General features: G+C 63.9%; 1 protein-coding gene and 1 long non-coding RNA gene across 20 annotated transcripts in view; both read left to right on the top strand.

Annotated features, from left to right (window-relative positions):
• Positions 1-10,248, top strand: part of SYNGAP1 (synaptic Ras GTPase activating protein 1) — a 59,425-nt gene extending 49,177 nt beyond the window's left edge. For 4 of the 19 annotated variants that reach the window (XM_077788987.1, XM_077788979.1, XM_077788997.1 and 1 more), the window contains 5 exons: positions 1,330-1,405; positions 1,438-1,497; positions 1,530-2,649; positions 5,387-5,474; positions 9,584-10,248. In XM_077788987.1, the coding sequence (XP_077645113.1) occupies positions 1,330-1,405; positions 1,438-1,497; positions 1,530-2,649; positions 5,387-5,474; positions 9,584-9,598 (1,359 nt within the window). In that variant the 3' untranslated portion in view covers positions 9,599-10,248. The remainder of the gene's footprint in view (positions 1-1,329; positions 1,406-1,437; positions 1,498-1,529; positions 2,650-5,386; positions 5,475-9,583) is intronic. The other 15 variants (XM_077788995.1, XM_077788993.1, XM_077788990.1 and 12 more) reach the window with 15 other exon arrangements.
• Positions 10,249-13,242: 2,994 nt separating this feature from the next.
• LOC144247662 (uncharacterized) lies at positions 13,243-14,958 on the top strand. Its single transcript, XR_013341253.1, has 2 exons — positions 13,243-13,589; positions 14,286-14,958. It is a non-coding gene; the product is annotated as an uncharacterized LOC144247662 (long non-coding RNA).
• Positions 14,959-21,161: the final 6,203 nt, after the last annotated feature.

Here is a 21,161-nt window from a genome sequence, read left to right as displayed (position 1 = left end):
TGTGTCCAGGTGTGCCCAGGTGTGAGTGATACACCTGTGAGTGACACAGGTGTGCCCAGGTGTGCCCAGGTGTGCTCAGGTGTGAGTGACACAGGTGTGCTTAGGTGTGCCCAGGTGTGAGTGACACAGGTGTGCTCAGGTGTGAGTGATACACCTGTGAGTGACACAGGTGTGCTCAGGTGTGCCCAGGTGTGAGTGACACAGGTGTGCTCAGGTGTGAGTGATACACCTGTGAGTGACACAGGTGTGCCCAGGTGTGAGTGATACAGCTGTGAGAGACACAGGTGTGCTCAGGTGTGAGTGACACAGGTGTGCCCAGGTGTGAGTGATACAGCTGTGAGTGACACAGGTGTGCTCAGCTGTGCTCAGGTGTGTATGACACAGCTGTGAGTGACACAGGTGTGCCCAGGTGTGCCCAGGTGTGCTCAGGTGTGCAGGGATCCAGCCGATTACGGGGGCGGAGCTCAGGTGTGCGGATGTTCAGGTGTGTTGATGTTCAGGCATGCAGTGATCCAGGTGAGCAGACGTTCCGGCGTCCAGGTGTGTCCAGGTGTGTCCAGGTGTGCCCAGGTGTTCAGGGATCCAGGCGATGGTCCTGGTGGATCTCAGGTGTGCCGGGATCCAGGTGTGCAGGTGACAGGAGATGATCCCACGTACCTCAGCAGGTGCTGCTGGTGGATCCCAGGTGTGTCAGGTGTCCCCAGGTGTGGCAGGTGTCCCCAGGTGTGTCAGGTGTGACAGGTGTGTCCATAGCTGGGTGTAGAGGGTTCCCAGGTGTGACAGGTGTGACAGGTGTGACAGGTGTGCCCATAGCTGGGTGTAGAGAGTTCCCAGGTGTGACAGGTGTGCCCGTAGCTGGGTGTAGGGGGTTCCCAGGTGTGACAGGTGTGACAGGTGTGCCCATAGCAGGGTGTAGGGGGTTCCCAGGTGTGACAGGTGTGCCAGGTGTGTCCATAGCTGGGTGTAGAGGGTTCCCAGGTGTGACAGGTGTGACAGGTGTGACAGGTGTGACAGGTGTGCCCATAGCTGGGTGTAGGGGGTTCCCAGGTGTGACAGGTGTGACAGGTGTGCCCATAGCTGGGTGTAGAGAGTTCCCAGGTTTGACAGGTGTGACAGGTGTGCCCATAGCTGGGTGACAGGTGTGCCAGGTGTGGCAGGTGTGCCCATAGCTGGGTGTAGGGGGTTCCCAGGTGTGACAGGTGTGCCCATAGCTGGGTGCCAGGTGTGACAGGTGTGACAGGTGTGCCCGTAGCTGGGTGTAGGGGGTTCCCAGGTGTGCCAGGTGTGCCCGTAGGTGTCCCCAGGTGCGCTGCAGTGTCCCTTTGGCAGGTGAAGGAGTACGAGGAGGAGATCCACTCGCTGAAGGAGCGGCTGCACAGGGACAGGGGGGTGACAGGTGTGACAGGTGTGCCCATAGCAGGGTGACAGGTGTGACAGGTGTGACAGGTGTGCCCGTAGCTGGGTGTAGGGGGTTCCCAGGTGTGACAGGTGTGACAGGTGTGCCCATAGCAGGGTGACAGGTGTGACAGGTGTGACAGGTGTGCCCATAGCGGGGTGTAGGGGGTTCCCAGGTGTGACAGGTGTGCCAGGTGTGTCCATAGCGGGGTGTAGGGGGTTCCCAGGTGTGACAGGTGTGCCAGGTGTGCCCGTAGCTGGGTGTAGGGGGTTCCCAGGTGTGACAGGTGTGACAGGTGTGCCCATAGCTGGGTGTAGAGAGTTCCCAGGTGTGACAGGTGTGACAGGTGTGACAGGTGTGACAGGTGTGACAGGTGTGCCCATAGCTGGGTGTAGGGGGTTCCCAGGTGTGACAGGTGTGACAGGTGTGACAGGTGTGCCCATAGCTGGGTGTAGGGGGTTCCCAGGTGTGACAGGTGTGACAGGTGTGCCCATAGCTGGGTGTAGAGAGTTCCCAGGTGTGCCAGGCGTGCCAGGTGTGCCCGTAGGTGTCCCCAGGTGCGCTGCAGTGTCCCTTTGGCAGGTGAAGGAGTACGAGGAGGAGATCCACTCGCTGAAGGAGCGGCTGCACAGGGACAGGGGGGTGACAGGTGTGACAGGTGTGCCAGGTGTGCCCGTAGCTGGGTGTAGAGAGTTCCCAGGTGTGCCAGGTGTGCCAGGTGTGCCCGTAGCTGGGTTCCCAGGTGTGCCAGGTGTGCCAGGTGTGCCCGTAGGTGTCCCCAGGTGCGCTGCAGTGTCCCTTTGGCAGGTGAAGGAGTACGAGGAGGAGATCCACTCGCTGAAGGAGCGGCTGCACAGGGACAGGGGGGTGACAGGTGTGACAGGTGTGCCAGGTGTGCCCGTAGCTGGGTGTAGGGGGTTCCCAGGTGTGACAGGTGTGACAGGTGTGCCCATAGCTGGGTGCAGAGAGTTCCCAGGTGTGACAGGTGTGGCAGGTGTGCCCGTAGGTGTCCCCAGGTGCGCTGCAGTGTCCCTTTGGCAGGTGAAGGAGTACGAGGAGGAGATCCACTCGCTGAAGGAGCGGCTGCACATGTCCAACCGCAAGCTGGAGGAGTACGAGCGGCGCCTGGTGACGCAGGAGGAGCAGACCAGCCGCATCCTCCTGCAGTACCAGCAGCGCCTGGAGCTCAGCGAGAAGCGGCTCCGGCAGCAGCAGCAGGAGAAGGACTCGCAGATCAAGAGCATCATCGGCAGGTGAGGGACACACGGGGACAGCGGGGACACGGGGACACTGGGGACACTGGGGGGACTGGGGACACTGGGGACATTGGGGACACACTGGGGACACTGGGGACACTGGGGACATGGGGACACTGGGGACATGGGGGGACTGGGGACATTGGGACATGGGGACACTGGGGACACTGGGGACACTGGGGACACTGGGGACATTGGGGACACTGGGGACACGGGGACACTGGGGACACGGGGACATGGAGGGAACATGCGGACACTGGGGACATGGGGACGTTGAGGGGACATGGGGACGCACAGGGACACGGGCACATGGGGACTCTCAGATCAAGAGTGTCATCGGCAGGTGAGGGACACACGGGGACACGGGGACACGGGGACACTGGGGACACTGGGGACACTGGGGACACTGGGGACACTGGAGACATTGGGGACACTGGGGACACTGGGGACACTGGGGACACTGGGGACACTGGGGGGACACTGGGGACATGGGGACATGGGGACACTGGGGACATGGGGACACTGGGGACACTGGGGACACTGGGGATACTGGGGATACTGGGGATACTGGGGACATTGGGACACTGGGACACTGGGGACACTGGGGACACTGGGGACACTGGGGACATTGGGGACATTGGGGATACTGGGGATACTGGGGACACTGGGGACATTGGGACACTGGGACACTGGGGACACTGGGGACACTGGGGACACTGGGGGGACTGGGGACATGGGGACACTGGGGACACTGGGGACATGGGGACACTGGGGACACTGGGGACACTGGGGACACTGGGGACATTGGGGACACTGGGGACACTGGGGACACTGGGGACATTGGGGACATGGGGACACTGGGGACACTGGGGACATTGGGGACACTGGGGGGACACTGGGGGGACACTGGGGACACTGGGACACTGGGGACACTGGGGACATGGGGACATGGGGACATGGGGACATTGGGACACTGGGGATACTGGGGACATTGGGGACATTGGGGACATTGGGGACATTGGGGACATTGGGGACATGGGGACACTGGGGACACGGGGACACACTGGGGACATGGGGACATTGGGGACACTGGGGACACTGGGGACACACTGGGGACATGGGGACACGGGGACACTGGGGACACTGGGGACATGGGGACACTGGGGACACGGGGACACACTGGGGACAGTGGGGACATTGGGGACACTGGAGACATTGGGGACACTGGGGACACTGGGGGGACATTGGGGACACTGGAGACTTGGGGACATTGGGGACACTGGGGACACTGGGACACTGGGGACACTGGGGACATGGGGACATGGGGACATGGGGACATTGGGACACTGGGGATACTGGGGACATTGGGGACATTGGGGACACTGGGGACACTGGGGACATTGGGGACATTGGGGACATTGGGGACACTGGGGACATTGGGGACATGGGGACACTGGGGACACTGGGGACACTGGGGACATTGGGGACACTGGGGACACTGGGGACACTGGGGACACTGGGGACATGGGGACATTGAGGGGACATTGAGGACAGCAGGGACCATGGGGACAGTGAGGGGACATTGGGGACAGCAGGGACAATGGGGACATGGGGACAGTGAGGGGACATTGGGGACAGTGAGGGGACATTGGGGACATTGGGGACACAAGGACATGGGGACATTTGGGACATTGGGGGCACAAGGACATGGGGACATTGAGGGGACATTGAGGGGACAGCAGGGACATTGGGGACACATAGAATGACACAAGGGACACACGGGACACAGGGGACAGAGGGACACGGGGTACAGAGGGACACAGGGGACACAGAAGGACATGTGGGTGACACAGGCACACGTAGGACGTGGGTGGTACAGAGGTGACAGGGGCCATGGGGACACCCAGGGACACGGGGACACAGCATGGGCCACGTGTGTCCCCAGGATTGTCCCCAAGTCCCCGGGGTGTCCTTGGCATGTCCCCAGCTGTCCCCAGGCTGTCCCTGGGCTGTCCCCAGGCTGTACCCAGGCTGTCCCCAGGCTGTCCCCGTGTCCCCGGGCTGTCCCCAGGCTGTCCCAGGCTGTCCCCGTGTCCCGGGGCTGTCCCCAGGCTGTCCCCAGGCTGTCCCCGGGCTGTCCCCACGCTGTCCCCGTGTCCCGGGGCTGTCCCCAGGCTGTCCCCAGGCTGTCCCCAGGCTGTCCCCGGGCTGTCCCCACGCTGTCCCCGTGTCCCGGGGCTGTCCCCAGGCTGTCCCCGGGCTGTCCCCAGGCTGTCCCCGTGTCCCGGGGCTGTCCCCGGGCTGTCCCCACGCTGTCCCCGTGTCCCGGGGCTGTCCCCACGCTGTCCCCACGCTGTCCCCAGGCTGTCCCCGGGCTGTCCCCGTGTCCCGGGGCTGTCCCCACGCTGTCCCCACGCTGTCCCCACGCTGTCCCCGGGCTGTCCCCGTGTCCCAGGGCTGTCCCCAGGCTGTCCCCAGGCTGTCCCCACGCTGTCCCCGTGTCCCGGGGCTGTCCCCACGCTGTCCCCGGGCTGTCCCCACGCTGTCCCCGTGTCCCGGGGCTGTCCCCACGCTGTCCCCACGCTGTCCCCACGCTGTCCCCGGGCTGTCCCCGTGTCCCGGGTCTGTCCCCGGGCTGTCCCCGTGTCCCGGGGCTGTCCCCGGGCTGTCCCCGTGTCCCGGGGCTGTCCCCGGGGGGGTGGCAGCATGACCCCGGTGAAGCCTGGCCCCGCAGGCTGATGCTGGTGGAGCAGGAGCTGCGCAGGGATCACTTGGGCGCCCACGACCCGTCCGAGGGCCGGCGGCGGCTGCTCGACGCTCAGGTGGAAATTACAATGTCATTGCTCTGCTCCGTGTGACATCGGCCATCCCACGCCGCGCTGGGGGCTGGGCCGGGGGGGTTTGGGGCGCTCCGGGGGTGCCCAGCAGCTTTCAGGGGGTTCTGGGTGTCCCTAGGGGGGTTTGGGGGGGGTCTGTGGAAGTTTTGGGGGGTTATGGGTGTCCCTGGAGGGGTTTGGGGGGGTCTGTGGAAGTTTTGGGGGGTTATGGGTGTCCCTGGGGGGGTTTGGGGGGGTTATGGGTGTCCCTGGGGGGGTTTGGGGGGTTCTGGGTGTCCCTAGGGGGGTTTTGGGGGGGTTATGGGTGTCCCTGGGGGGGTTTTGGGGGGGTCTGTGGAAGTTTTGGGGGGGTTATGGGTGTCCCTGGGGGGGTTTTGGGGGGGTTATGGGTGTCCCTGGGGGGGTTTGGGGGGGTCTGTGGAAGTTTTGGGGGGTTCTGGGTGTCCCTAGGGGGGGTTTGGGGGGGGTTTGTGGAAGTTTTGGGGGGTTATGGGTGTCCCTGGGGGGGTTTGGGGGGGGTATGGGTGTCCCTGGGAGGGTTTGGGGGGGTTATGGGTGTCCCTGGGGGGTTTTGGGGGGTTATGGGTGTCCCTGGGGGGTTTTGGGGGGGTCTGTGGAAGTTTTGGGGGGTTATGGGTGTCCCTGGGGGGGTTTGGGGGGGTCTGTGGAAGTTTTGGGGGGGTTATGGGTGTCCCTGGGGGGGTTGGGAGGTTCTGGGTGTTCCCCGGGGGGGTTTTGGGGGGGTTTGTGGAAGTTTTGGGGGGTTCTGGGTGTCCCTGGGGGGGTTTAGGGGGGGTCTGTGGAAGTTTTGGGGGGTTCTGGGTGTCCCTGGGGGGGTTTGGGGGGGTTATGGGTGTCCCTGGGAGGGTTTGGGGGGGGTCTGTGGAAGTTTTGGGGGGTTATGGGTGTCCCTGGGGGGGTTTGGGGGGGTTATGGGTGTCCCTGGGGGGTTTTGGGGGGTTATGGGTGTCACTGGGGGGGTTTGGGGGGGTCTGTGGAAGTTTTGGGGGGTTATGGGTGTCCCTGGGGGGGTTTTGGGGGGGTTTGTGGAAGTTTTGGGGGGTTATGGGTGTCCCTGTGGGGTCTTTGGGGGGGTCTGTGGAAGTTTTGGGGGGTTATGGGTGTCCCTAGGGGGGTTTTGGGGGGGTCTGTGGAAGTTTTGGGGGGTTTTGGGGGGGTCTGTGGAAGTTTTGGGGGGTTATGGGTGTCCCTGGGGGCTCTTTGGGGGGGTCTGTGGAAGTTTTGGGGGGGTTATGGGTGTTCCCTGGGGGGGTTTGGGGGGTCTGTGGAAGTTTTGGGGGGTTATGGGTGTCCCTGGGGGGGTTTGGGGGGGGTCTGTGGAAGTTTTGGGGGGTTATGGGTGTTCCCTGGAGGGGTTTGGGGGGGTCTGTGGAAGTTTTGGGGGGTTATGGGTGTTCCCTGGGGGGGTTTGGGGGGGTTATGGGTGTTCCTGGGGGGTTTTGGGGGGTTTTTGGGGGTCTCTGGGGGGGTCTGGAGGGGTTTTGGGGGGTTCTGGGTGTCTCTGGGGGGTTTTGGGGGGTTTTTGGGGGTCTCTCGGGGGTTTTGGGGGGTTTTTGGGGGTCTCTCGGGGGTTTTGGGGGGTTTTTGGGTGTCTCTCGGGGGTTTTGGGGGGTTTTTGGGGGTCTCTGGGGGGTACATCTCGGGTTATTTGGGGTGTGTGGTGGATATTTTGGGGGGTTCTGGCCATTCCCAGGGGTCTCTGGGAGGTTTTGGGGGGATCCCTCTGGGTATTTTGGGGGGCTCTGGGGGGGTATTGGTGGGTTATTGGGGTTTGGGGGGGTTGTGGGTGTTCCCAGGGGGGTTTTGGGGAGCCTCGGAGGGTTTTGGGGGTCTCCAAGTGTCCCTGGGAGGTTTCGGGGCATTCTGGGAGGATAATTTGGGGTTTTGGGGGATTTTTTGGGGGGTCTCTGGAAGGGTTTGGGGACCTGTCACCTCTGGGGGCTGTGGGGGGACAAGGCCGCCCCTGGGGGGGACGTGGTGGCACTTGGGGACCGGGCCACCCCCAGGGGGACAACGGGACCCCTGGAGGGGACCTGAGGGGGACAGGGCCACCCCCAGTGAGGACAGGGCCACCCCTGGGGGGACAAAGTGACCCCCAGAAGGACAGGGCCACCCCTGAGGGGACAAAGTGACCCCTGGAAGGGACAGGGCCACCCCTGAGGGGACAAAGTGACCCCTGGAAGGGACAGGGCCACCCCTGAGGGGACAAAGTGACCCCTGGAAGGGACAGGGCCACTCCCGGAGGGGACAAAGTGACCCCTGGAAGGGACAGGGCCACCCCTGGGGGGACAAAGTGACCCCTGGAAGGGACAGGGCCACCCCTGAGGGGACAAAGTGACCCCCAGAAGGACAGGGCCACCCCTGGGGGGACAAAGTGACCCCCGGAAGGGACAGGGCCACCCCTGGGGGGACAAAGTGACCCCCCAGAAGGACAGGGCCACCCCTGGGGGGACAAAGTGACCCCCAGAAGGACAGGGCCACCCCTGGGGGGACAAAGTGACCCCTGGAAGGGACAGGGCCACCCCTGGGGGGACAAAGTGACCCCCAGTGAGGACAGGGCCACCCCTGAGGGGACAAAGTGACCCCCAGAAGGACAGGGCCACCCCTGAGGGGACAAAGTGACCCCCAGAAGGACAGGGCCACCCCTGAGGGGACAAAGTGACCCCCAGAAGGACAGGGCCACCCCTGGGGGGACAAAGTGACCCCCAGAAGGACAGGGCCACCCCTGAGGGGACAAAGTGACCCCCCAGAAGGACAGGGCCACCCCTGGGGGGACAAAGTGACCCCCAGAAGGACAGGGCCACCCCTGGGGGGACAAAGTGACCCCTGGAAGGGACAGGGCCACTCCCGGAGGGACAGGGCCACCCTCGGTAGGGACAAGGCCACCCCCGAGGGGACCAAGTGGCCCCCAGAGGGGACAGGGCCACCTCTGGGGTGACACCAGAGGGACGTTTCAGTGCAGAGGTGACATCGCCCCGCCACCCCCACCCCAGGGACAGCGCCACCTCGGTGTCCCCAAGGCCACCCCCGTGTCCCCCCTCCACCAGCGACCAGTTCCTGTGCCCCCTCCTTGGGTCATGGTCACCTTGGGCCACCCCGGGGCCACCTTGGGCCACCTCAGGCCACCTCGGGCCACCTCGGGGCCACCTCGGGGCCACCTCAGGCCACCTCAGGACACCTTGGGCCACCTCGGGGCCACCTCAGGGCCACCTCAGGGCCACCTCAGGGCCACCTCGGGGCCACCCCGGGCCACCTCAGGGCCACCTCAGGCCACCTTGGGCCACCTCGGGGCCACCTTGGGCCACCTCGGGGCCACCTCGGGGCCACCCCGGGCCACCCCAGGCCACCTCAGGCCACCTCGGGCCACCTCGGGGCCACCTCGGGCCACCTCAGGGCCACCCCAGGCCACCTCAGGCCACCTCGGGCCACCTCGGGGCCACCCCGGGCCACCTCAGGGCCACCTCAGGGCCACCACAGGGCCACCCCAGGCCACCTCGGGCCACCTTGGGGCCACCCCAGGCCACCTCGGGGCCACCCTAGGGCCACCTCAGGGCCACCTCAGGGCCACCCCGGGCCACCTCGGGGCCACCCCAGGCCACCCCGGGCCACCTCGGGCCACCTCAGGGCCACCTCAGGGCCACCTCGGGCCACCTCAGGGCCACCCCAGGCCACCCTAGGGCCACCTCAGGGCCACCCCGGGCCACCTCAGGCCACCTCGGGCCACCTTGGGCGACCTCAGGGCCACCCCAGGCCACCTCGGGCCACCTCGGGCCACCTCAGGGCCACCCCAGGCCACCCCAGGACACCTCGGGCCACCTCAGGGCCACCTCGGGCCACCTTGGGCCACCTCAGGGCCATCTCGGGGCCACCTTGGGCCACCTCAGGGCCACCCTAGGACCACCTCGGGGCCACCCCAGGCCACCTCGGGGCCACCCCAGGCCACCTTGGGCCACCTCAGGGCCACCTCGGGCCACCCCGGGGTCAGGCCGGGCCAGCCCGGCCGGGCCGTGTCCCCGCGCGGCGCGGTGGCCGCGGTGGCCCTGATGTCCCCTCCCGTGTCTCTCTTGTCACAGCTGTCCGTCAGGTAGCGCGGCCCGGCCCCGCCAGTGGCACCGGACCCTCGGCCACCGGTGACACCCCAGGTGGGTCCTTGTCCCCTCCCTGCCACCCCCCGGGCCGCACAGGAGCACCCTTGGGGACACGGATCCCAGATGTCCCCAAGAGCCTCTCGTGTCCCCAGGGGACACTGGGAAGCCTTGGGGACATGGATCTGGAATGTCCCCAAGCGCTCTGCTGGCTCCGAGGGACACTGGGGACACTTCACGGCTGTCCCCATGTCCCTCCTGTGTCCCCATGTCCCTCCCACGTCCCTCAGGCACGTTGGGGACCTTTGGGGACACGGATCCAAGGTGTCCCCAAGACCCTCCTGTGTCCCTAAGGGACATTGGGGACCCTCGGGGACACGGATCTGGAGCGTCCCCACGTCCCTCCTTTGTCCCCACGTCCCTCGTGGGCACTGGGGGCTCCTTGGGGACACGGGTCCAGGTGTCCCCAAGGGACACTGGGGACAGAGATCTAGATGTCCCCATGTCCCTTCCCCGTCCCTCGGGAACACTGGGGACACGGATCCAGGTGTCCCCATGTCCCTCCTGTGTCCCCATGTCTGTCCCACGTTCCTCAAGGACACTGGGACCCCCTGGGGACACAGATCCAGATGTCCCCAAGGGACATTGGGACCCCTTGGGGACACAGATCCAGGTGTCCCCAAGGGACACTGGGACCCCCTGGGGACACAGATCCAGATGTCCCCAAGATGCTCGTTGTCCCCAAGTCCCTCCCATGTCCCTCAGGGGCACTGGTGACACTTGGGGACACTTGGGCACATGGATCCAAGATGTCCCCAAGACCCTCCTGTGTCCCCGCATTCTTCAGGGACACCTTGGGGACACAGACCGAGGTGTCCCCATGTCCCTCCTGTGTCCCCATGTCCCTTGGGGACATGGATTCAGGTGTCCCCACGTCCCTCCTGGTGTCCTCCTGTCCCTCCCGCGTCCCTGTGTCACCTGGGGACACGTATCCAAGTGTCCCCATGTCCTTTAGGGACATGGGGGACCCCCCTGGGGTCACGGATCAAGGTGTCCCCTTGTCCCTCCTGGTGTCACTGTGTCCTTCCTGGTGTCCCCATGTCTCTGGTGGACACTGGGGACCCCCCTGGGGACACCACCTCAGGTGTCCCCATGTCCCTCCTGGTGTCCCCATGTCCCTTAGGGACACTGAGGACCCTTTGGAGACATTGGGCACCCCCTGGGGACACCACCTCAGGTGTCCCCATGTCCCTCCTGGTGTCCCCATGTCCCTTAGGGACACTGAGGACCCTTTGGAGACATTGGGCACCCCCTGGGGACACCACCTCAGGTGTCCCCATGTCCCTCCTGCTGTCCCCATGTCCCTTAGGGACACTGAGGACCCTTTGGAGACATTGGGCACCCCCTGGGGACACCACCTCAGGTGTCCCCATGTCCCTCCTGCTGTCCCCATGTCTCTGGTGGACACTGGGGACCCTTCGGGGACACCACCCCAGGTGTCCCCATGTCCCCTCAGGTGCCACCACTGGCCCTGTCCCCACCCCCCGGAGGTGCCACCATTGTCCCCAACCCCACCCGGGGGGTGACCATGGTTGGGGGGGGGTTTGGGGGAGGTTGTCACCAAACGTCCCCCAGCGCTGGCGCCGCGTCACCGTCACCATCCTCGTGTCCTGTGTCTGTCCCCATCTCACCGGGGTGGTGGGGAGGTGACACCTGTGTCCGTGTGCCATGTCCTGTCACCGCGGGTGGGGCAGGGGACAGCTCAGGGGGGTTGGGGACAGCTGAGTGAGCACCGGGACAATTTTGGGGGGGCGGGGACGGTTTAGGGGAGGGCAGGGACAATTTTTGGGGGGGGGGTGGGGACAAATTTGGGGGTGAATTGCCTCGGTTTTGGGGGGGTGGGGACAAATCAAGGGCGTCCCACCTTCACGTTTTAGGGTTAGCGTGGAACTTTTAGGGTCGGGGTGAAATTTAGGGGGGTCAGGGTGAAGTTTTACGGGTTCGGGGTGAAGTTTTAGGGGGTCAGGGTGAACTTTAGGGGGTCAGGGTGAAGTTTTAGGGGGTCGGGGTGAAGTTTAGGGAGTCAGGGTGAAGTTTTAGGGGGTCGGAGTGAAGTTTTAAGGGGTCGGGGTGAACTTTAGGGGGTCGGGGTGAAGTTTTAGGGGGTTCGGGGTTAATTTGAGGGGGTCAGGATGAAGTTTTGGGGGGTCAGGGTGAACTTTAGGGGGTCAGGGTGAACTTTAGGGGGTCAGGGTGAAGTTTTAGGGGGTCAGGGTGAAGTTTTAGGGGGTCGGGGTGAACTTTAGGGGGTCGGGGTGAACTTTAGGGGGTCAGGGTGAAGTTTAGGGGGTCGGGGTGAAGTTTTAGGGGGTTCGGGGTTAATTTGAGGGGGTCAGAGTGAAGTTTAGGGGGTCGGGGTGAACTTTAGGGGGTCAGGGTGAAGTTTTAGGGGGTCAGGGTGAACTTTAGGGGGTCAGGGTGAACTTTAGGGGGGTCAGGGTTAATTTGAGGGGGTCAGGGTGAAGTTTTAGGGGGTCAGGGTGAACTTTAGGGGGTCAGGGTGAAGTTTTGGGGGGTCGGGGTGAACTTTAGGGGGTCAGGGTGAAGTTTTAGGGGGTCAGGGTGAAGTTTTAGGGGGTTCGGGGTTAATTTGAGGGGGTCAGGGTGAAGTTTAGGGGGTCGGAGTGAACTTTAGGGGATCAGGGTGAACTTTAGGGGGTCAGGGTGAACTTTAGGGGGTCAGGGTTAATTTGAGGGGGTCAGGGTGAACTTTAGGGGGGTCAGGGTGAACTTTAGGGGGTCAGGGTTAATTTGAGGGGGTCAGGGTGAACTTTAGGGGGGTCAGGGTGAACTTTAGGGGATCAGGGTTAATTTGAGGGGGTCAGGGTTAATTTTAGGGGGTCGGAGTGAACTTTAGGGGGTCAGGGTTAATTTGAGGGGGTCAGGGTTAATTTGAGAAGTTCGGGGTTAACTTGAGGAGTTCGGGGTGAGCCCCGGGCCAGGTCCAGGGATGGTTTTGGGCGCGTTCGCGCCGATTTTCGGGGCCACCCCGCACCGGCGCCCCGCAGGTGAGTGAGCCCTGCATGGGTGGGGGGGCGGCGGCCACCTTGGGGCCACCTTGGGGCCACCTTGGGGCCACCTTGGGGCCACCTTGGGGACACCTTGGGGCCACCTTGGGGACACCTTGGGGACACCTTGGGGACACCGCAGGGCGCTGGCCGGGGCGGGGGGGTGAATGAGCCCCCTCGGTGCCTTGCAGGAGAGGCAGCTTTCCGCCGTGGGTGCAGCAGACCAGGGTGTGATTTGGGGGGCCGGGGGGGTCCCCGGGCGGCCCCCGCCTCCGCCCCCGCCACCCCCGATCACGGCCAACGGCTGCGAGCGGCGCGGCCCCGCTGCTGAGCACTGACCCCCGCCCCGGGGGTCGCCGGGACCCCCCCCCAAAAAACAGCAGCCGCACCCCCCTTCGATCCCCCTGACCCCCCCAGCCCTGGGGGGAAAGGGGGAAAGGGGAGGGTGGGGGGGGGGGAGCACCCGGAGACCCCCGGGGTGAGCAGGAGGAGGAGGAGGAGGAGGAGGAGGCGAGGGGGGCTCGCCCTTGGGTGGGGGGTCTCACGCGAGTAATTCGGGGGGGTTTCGCGCGAGGGATTTTTGGGGGTCCTCGCGCAGCAGGTCCTTGTGCAAAGGGCTCCTCGTGTGGGGAAAATGGGGGGGGGGTCGGGATTTGGGGTCTCCGTGGGAGGATTTTTGGGGTCTCCTCGTGCCGCCATCTTCTCATGTCGCCAAGAGGAGTTTGGGGTCCTTGCGCTGGAGCCCCCTGGAGTGTCACCAGCTCCGCACCGAGGGCTCCTTGTGGCACCCAGAGGAAATTTGGGGGGCTCCGAGTGGCAGCGGGACCGGCGCAGCCCTCGCGAGGGTCCCGAGTGCCACCACGTCCTCGTGTCACCAAGAGGAACGGGGTGGGGGGCTTCGAGCAAGAGCCCCTCGGGTGCCACCAGCTCCTCGAGTGAGTGCCACCAGCTCCTGGAGTGCCACCAGCTCCTCGGATGCCACCATCTCCTTGAGTGCCACCATCTCCTTGAGCAAGGGCCACCATCTCCTTGAGCGAGTGCCACCATCTCCTGGAGTGCCACCATCTCCTGGAGTGCCACCATCTCCTCGGGTGCCACCATCTCCTCGGGTGTCACCATCTCCTCGGGGGCCACCATCTCCTCGGGGGCCACCATCTCCTTGAGTGCCACCAGCTCCTCGAGTGAGTGCCACCAGCTCCTGGAGTGCCACCAGCTCCTCGGATGCCACCATCTCCTTGAGTGCCACCATCTCCTCGGGTGCCACCATCTCCTCGGGTGCCACCAGCTCCTCGAGTGTCACCATCTCCTCGGGTGCCACCATCTCCTTGAGTGAGTGCCACTAGGCTCCTCGAGCGAGTGACACCAGCTCCTCGGGTGCCACCATCTCCTTGAGTGCCACCATCTCCTCGGGGGCCACCATCTCCTGGAGTGCCACCATCTCCTGGAGTGCCACCATCTCCTCGGGTGCCACCATCTCCTCGGGTGCCACCATCTCCTGGAGTGCCACCATCTCCTGGAGTGCCACCATCTCCTCAGGTGTCACCATCTCCGCGAGTGAGTGCCACCAGCTCCTGGAGTGCCACCATCTCCTCGAGTGTCACCATCTCCTCGGGTGCCACCAGGCTCCTCGGGTGCCACCATCTCCTTGAGTGAGTGCCACTAGGCTCCTCGAGCGAGTGACACCAGCTCCTCGGGTGCCACCATCTCCTGGAGTGCCACCATCTCCTTGAGTGAGTGCCACCATCTCCTGGAGTGCCACCATCTCCTGGAGTGCCACCATCTCCTCGGGGGCCACCATCTCCTGGAGTGCCACCATCTCCTCGGGTGTCACCATCTCCTCGTGTGCCACCATCTCCTCGGGTGCCACCAAGAGCCCCCCGAGTGTCACCAGGACCGGCTCAGCCCCCCTGTGCGGGTCCCTGGTGTCACCGGGGTCTCTCTCTGTGTCACACGCCGCCCTCGGGCGTCCACCGGGACCCCCCCCCGAGCACCGGGACCCCCGAATTCCACCGTCCTCGTGCACCGGGACCCCCCCTCAGGACCACCCCCCCCTCAGGCATCAGGACCCCCGAGTTTCCTCGCCCCCCTCCTCGGGCACCACCGGACCGCCCCGCGAGGAACCGGGACCACCGGAGACGCCCCCACCCCATCAGTCAGCGCCGTCACCGTGCACCGGGACCCCCCCCACGAGCATCGACCCCCCCCTCGAGCACCGGCACCACCGGACCTCCCCTCAAACATCGCCAGCCTCAGGCACAGGGACCACCGGAGACCCCCCCCACCAATCACCGAGAACCCCCCCTGGGACACCGGGACCACCGGAGACCCCCCCCCGAATCACCGAGCACCGGGACCCCCCCCCCCCCGTGCATCCCCCTCCCGTCGTGCACCAGCACCGAGACTGGACCCTCCTCGTGCACCGGGACCCCCGCCCCGTGCATTGACCCCCCACCCCTCACCGAGCACCGGGACTGGGACTGGACCCCCCCCTCGAATCCCGGGACCCCCCCCCGGACAGCGCCACCCCCCGAGCACCGGGCCCGGACCCCCTTTGTGCCCCCCACCCATCACGGGGTTCTGCCCCCTCCCCTTTGACCCCCCCCCCCCGGTGCCGCGGGACCCCCGGGAACAGCGCCGGGACCGGGGGGACCCCGAGCGCTGGGGGGGCACCGGGGGGTCCCTTGGGGCTCTGTCCTGTCCCCCCCCCCCCACCGTTATCAACAGGGACCCCTCGTTATCACCAGGGTCCCCCCCAATTTACCAGGACCCCCCCCCCATTCACTGCTTCCCCCCTTCACCGACCCCCCCAAAGCGCTGGGACCCCCCCCCCGAGCCATGAGCCCCCCCCCCCCAGCGCGCCAGGACCCCCCACTCACCTGCCAGCCCCCACCCATGGGAACCCCCCCTCACCACCCCCACGCTCACCAGGACCCCCCACCCATGGGACCCCCCAATCCATGGGACACCCCCACACTCACCACGACCCCCCCACACTCACCACGACCCCTCAATCCATGGGACCCCCCAATCCATGGGACCCCCCCACTCACCACGACCCCCCCCCAATCCATGGGACACCCCCAAACTCACCACGACCCCCCCACCCATGGGACCCCCACACTCACCTGGACCCCCCACACTCACCACGACCCCCCAATCCATGGGACACCCCCAAACTCACCACGACCCCCCACACTCACCAGGACCCCCCAATCCTTGGGACCCCCCAATCCATGGGACCCCCCCACTCACCACGACCCCCCCAAATCCATGGGACCCCCACACTCACCACGACCCCCCAATCCATGGGACCCCCACACACCGCGACCCCCCAATCCATGGGACCCCCACACACCGCGACACCCCAATCCATGGGACCCCCCAATCCATGGGACCCCCACACTCACCACGACCCCCCCACACTCACCACGACCCCCTCAATCCATGGGACCCCCCCCACACTCACCAGGACCCCCCCACCCATGGGACCCCCCCACTCACCACGACCCCCCAATCCATGGGACCCCCGAATCCATGGGACCCCCCCACTCACCACGACCCCCCCCCACTCACCAGGACCCCCCAATCCATGGCACCCCCCAATCCATGGGCACCCCCCCCACTCTCCACGCCCCCCCCTTGATCGAACCCCCCCGAAACGCCCCCGGCCCGTCCGCCCCGGCCCCCCGAGCCCCCGGCCCGCGTCGGGCCCCGCCGGGGCCGGGCTGGCTCCACCCCCCGGGGCCCCCCCGAGCCCCCCCGGACCCCCCGAGCCCCCCCGGTGGGGCCGGGCTGGCTCCACCCCCCGGGGCCGCCGCTGCGCGGAGCCTTTCAATAAACGCTGATCGGTCTTGTAGCCACGCCCACGGGGGGCGGGGCCGCGCGGGGCCGGCCAATGGGGAGCGGCGGAGCGGGGAGGGGGCGGGGACTAGGAAGGGGTTTTGAATGGGAGCGTGGGAAAATGGGCGTGGCCAGGGGAGCGGCGGCCAATGGGGAGGGGAGTGGGCGTGGCCAGGGGAGCGGCGGGCGGCCAATGGGGAGGGGAGTGGGCGTGGCCAGGGGAGCGGCGGCCAATGGGGAGCGGCGGAGCGGGGAGGGGGCGGGGACTAGGAAGGGGTTGTGAATGGGAGCGTGGGAAAATGGGCGTGGCCAGGGGAGCGGCGGCCAATGGGGAGCGGCAGAGCGGGGAGGGGGCGGGGAGTAAGGAGGGCTGTGAATGGGAGCGTGGGAAAATGGGCGTGGCCAGGGGAGCGGCGGCCAATGGGATGGGGAGTGGGCGGGGCCAGGGGAGCGGCGGCCAATGGGGAGGGGAGTGGGCGTGGCCAGGGAGCGACGGCCAATGGGGAGGGGAGTAGGCGTGGTCAGAGGAACGGCGGCCAATGGGGAGGGGAGTGGGCGTGGCCAGGGAGAGGCGGCCAATGGGGAGCGGCAGAGCGGGGAGGGGGCGGGGATTAGGAAGGGGTTGTGAATGGGAGCGTGGGAAAATGGGCGTGGCCAGGGGAGCGGCGGCCAATGGGGAGGGGGAGGGGGCGTGGCCAGGAAGCGGCGGCCAATGGGGAGGGGAGTGGGCGTGGCCAGGAAGCGGCGGCCAATGGGGAGGGGGAGTGGGCGTGGCCAGGGGAGCGGCGGCCAATGGGATGGGGAGTGGGCGTGGCCATGGAGCGGCGGCCAATGGGGAGGGGAGTAGGCGTGGTCAGAGGAGCGGCGGCCAATGGGGAGCGGCAGAGCGGGGAGGGGGCGGGGATTAGGAAGGGGTTGTGAATGGAAGCGTGGGAAAATGGGCGTGGCCAGGGGAGCGGCGGCCAATGGGGAGGGGAGAGGGCGTGGCCAGGGGAGCGGCGGCCAATGGGGAGGGGAGTGGGCGTGGCCGGGGAGCGGCGGCCAATGAGGAGGGGAGTGGGCGTGGCCAGGGAGCGGCGGCCAATGGGGAGCGGCAGAGCGGGGAGGGGCGGGAATTAGGAAGGGGTTGTGAATGGAAGCGTGGGAAAATGGGCGTGGCCATGGGAGCGGCGGCCAATGGGGAGCGGCAGAGTGGGGAGGGGGCGGGGAGTAAGGAGGGCTGTGAATGGGAGCGTGGGAAAATGGGCGTGGCCAGGGGAGCGGCGGCCAATGGGGAGCGGCGGAGCGGGGAGGGGGCGGGGAGTAAGGAGGGCTGTGAATGGGAGCGTGGGAAAATGGGCGTGGCCAGGGGAGCGGCGGCCAATGGGGAGCGGCAGAGCGGGAAGGGGGCGGGGACTAGGAAGGGGTTGTGAATGGGAGCGTGGTAAAATGGGCGGGGCCAGGGGAGCGGCGGCCAATGGGGAGGGGAGTGGGCGTGGCCAGGGAGCGGCGGCCAATGGGGAGGGGAGTGGGCGTGGCCAGGGGAGCAGCGGCCAATGGGGAGGGGGAGTGGGCGTGGCCAGGGGAGCGGCGGCCAATGGGGAGGGGAGTAGGCGTGGTCAGAGGAGCGGCGGCCAATGGGGAGGGGAGTGGGCGTGGCCAGGGAGAGGCGGCCAATGGGGAGCGGCAGAGCGGGGAGGGGGCGGGGAGTAAGGAGGGCTGTGAATGGGAGCGTGGGAAAATGGGCGGGGCCAGGGGAGCGGCGGCCAATGGGGAGGGGAGTGGGCGTGGCCAGGGAGCGGCGGCCAATGGGGAGGGGGAGTGGGCGTGGCCAGGGGAGCGGCGGCCAATGGGGAGGGGAGTGGGCGTGGCCAGGGGCAGGAAGGGGTGGGCGATGAAAGGGGCGGGGCCTGGTAAAGGGGCGGGCAGGGAACGGGAATTTCCCGGAATTTCTTGGAATTTCTCGGAATTTCCCGGAATTTCCCGGAATTTCCCGGAATTTCCCAGAATTTCCCGGAATTTCCCGGAATTTCCCGGAATTTCTCAGAATTTCCCAGAATTCCCCAGAATTTCCCGGAATTTCCCGGAATTTCCCGGAATTTCCCGGAATTTCCCGGAATTCCCCAGAATTTCCCGGAATTTCCCGGAATTTTCCGGAATTTCCCGGAATTTCCCGGAATTATTTCCTCTCCCGCCTCCAACACTCGCATCGCCGCGTTCCCCCGCACGACGCCGTCGTCGGTGCGCGGTCGCCGTGGGACGTGAAAGGAGCACAGAGACGCCTGGGAAGGTCAAAGAGAAAAAAAGGAAGTTTTATCCAAACATCTGATTTCTAGAATTCCAAAGGTGACCGTGGGTTGGAGGGTGGAATCACCACCTCTCCAACCGCGCTGGCCCACGGATCAGTCAATCATTTCTCTGCACCCACGTAGACATCTGTGAATTATTTTACTTTTTAACGAAGTTGCGTCACTCTCGGATATGCAAATGTCAACGCTTGACGCCGGCACGACACCAGCTTCCCAAATAAATGCCGTGAGGCGCAACAAGGAACGGAGCAGAGCAGGCCCAAGCTTAGGCATGAAGGAAAATGAACTTTATGAAGCTGTTACTATAATAAAATACGCACACTACGTCCAGAATTAAAACATTCCTCCTCCCCGCACCCAACAAAACTCGGACCCTCAATCAGGTTATCACCTTTCAGATAATCAATACTCAGTCCATCAAGGGAGAGAGGAATCTCTCCAGTGCCATCTACCCCTAGGAACCACAGCTGTGACCTCTGGTGTTTCCATGTCACACGTGGCACCGTCTGGTGAAAATCTGCCAGTGTGACACTCTCCTTTCCACGTCACAGTTCACTAACCACCGTGCATGGACAGACTGCTCATAGGGTTTCTTTTCAAGGGTGCTTTGCCAAGGACCAAAGAAAACAACAGTTCAGTTTCTCATTTTTGAGACCACACTCCCCCCCCATTTTCTTCCTCCTCTGGGGTCGAGGGTGAAAAGAGAAATCTTCATCTTCCTGAAGACAAGAGGACATCACCACACCCTCCTCAGCTTTCCTCTGTTCGCTCCATTGCTGTGCTGGAAGTTGCTGGAGGAGTCTCTTGGTTCACCATTGCATCCCCCTAAAAATGCATTTTTTTTGTTGCAGGAGAAATTGGTTCAGTCAATGGCTAACAAGAAAATCCAGCCAAAAGCCACTCCATCATCTCCTCCCAACCTTCTTTCCCTAACATCTCAGGGCCCAGAGTGTCTCTTTTCTCTTTCAAATCGAGGAGGAGTCATATTTCACAAAGCTTTCATTTCCCAGGAAAGGGTTAAAAGTCTCGGACTCCCCGGATGGTGAAATCTCAGCCCAGATTCCAACTCCCAGCGATGGGCATCTTCTCCTCCCTTCTTCTTCTTCTCTGTCGGCAAATTTCCAGGTGCCTTCAGGTGTCTGTTTCCCTCTGGTGGTGTGGGGAACAAAAACATCTCAACTTTCCTCCATCCTTCAAACAAAGACATCTCAACTTTCCTTCACCCTTCGAACAAAGATGTCTCAAGTTTCCTCCATCCTTCGAACAAAAACATCTCAACTTTCCTCCATCCTTCGAACAAAGACATCTCAAGTTTCCTTCATCCTTCAAACAAAGATGTCTCAAGTTTCCTTCACCCTTCGAACAAAAACATCTCAAGTTTCCTCCATCCTTCGAACAAAGACATCTCAACTTTCCTCCATCCTTCGAACAAAAACATCTCAACTTTCCTTCACCCTTCGAACAAAGACATCTCAACTTTCCTCCATCCTTCGAACAAAAACATCTCAAGTTTCCTTCACCCTTTGAGCAAAGACATCTCAAGTTTCCTTCACCCTTCGAACAAAGACGTCTCAAGTTTCCTCCACCCTTCGAACAAAAACATCTCAACTTTCCTCCATCCTTCGAACAAAAACATCTCAACTTTCCTCCATCCTTCGAACGAAGACGTCTCAAGTTTCCTTCATCCTTTGAGCAAAGACATCTCAAGTTTCCTCCATCCTTCGAACAAAGACGTCTCAACTTTCCTTCACCCTTCGAACAAAGACATCTCAAGTTTCCTCCACCCTTCGACCAAAGACGTCTCAAGCTTCCTTCACCCTTCGAACAAAGATGTCTCAAGCTTCCTTCACCCTTCGAACAAAGACATCTCAAGTTTCCTTCACCCTTTGAACAAAAACATCTCAACTTTCCTCCATCCTTCGAACAAAAACGTCTCAAGTTCCTCCATCCTTCGAACAAAGACGTCTCAAGTTTCCTTCACCCTTTGAACAAAAACATCTCAAGTTTCCTCCATCCTTTGAACAAAGACGTCTCAAGTTTCCTCCATCCTTCGAACAAAAACATCTCAAGTTCCTCCATCCTTCCATCCAAAGGAGCTGATCCAGCTCGGTTCCAGTCCCTTCACCGCCTGGCCTGCCTCTCCCAGGCCAGGGAGACAGTCTGCACTCTCCAGAGAGACAGTTCTCCTGGGAGTTCCTGCTTTTAACCCCTGTCTTCTCAGAGGTGTGTCCAAGCCTCCAGTTGCCAATATCCAAACCTGACCACTGATTGGTTTGACCCTCTTCTTCCCGAGAAAATTCACTTCCATGTCAAACCACGACAGCAAACATTACCAGAAGGCTAAAGAAGTTTTATGAGTTTACAACTTTC

The sequence above is a fragment of the Lonchura striata genome, chromosome 29 (assembly GCF_046129695.1).
Source record: "Lonchura striata isolate bLonStr1 chromosome 29, bLonStr1.mat, whole genome shotgun sequence".
NCBI lineage: Eukaryota > Metazoa > Chordata > Aves > Passeriformes > Estrildidae > Lonchura > Lonchura striata.
This window is presented reverse-complemented; position numbering and strand designations above follow the sequence as displayed.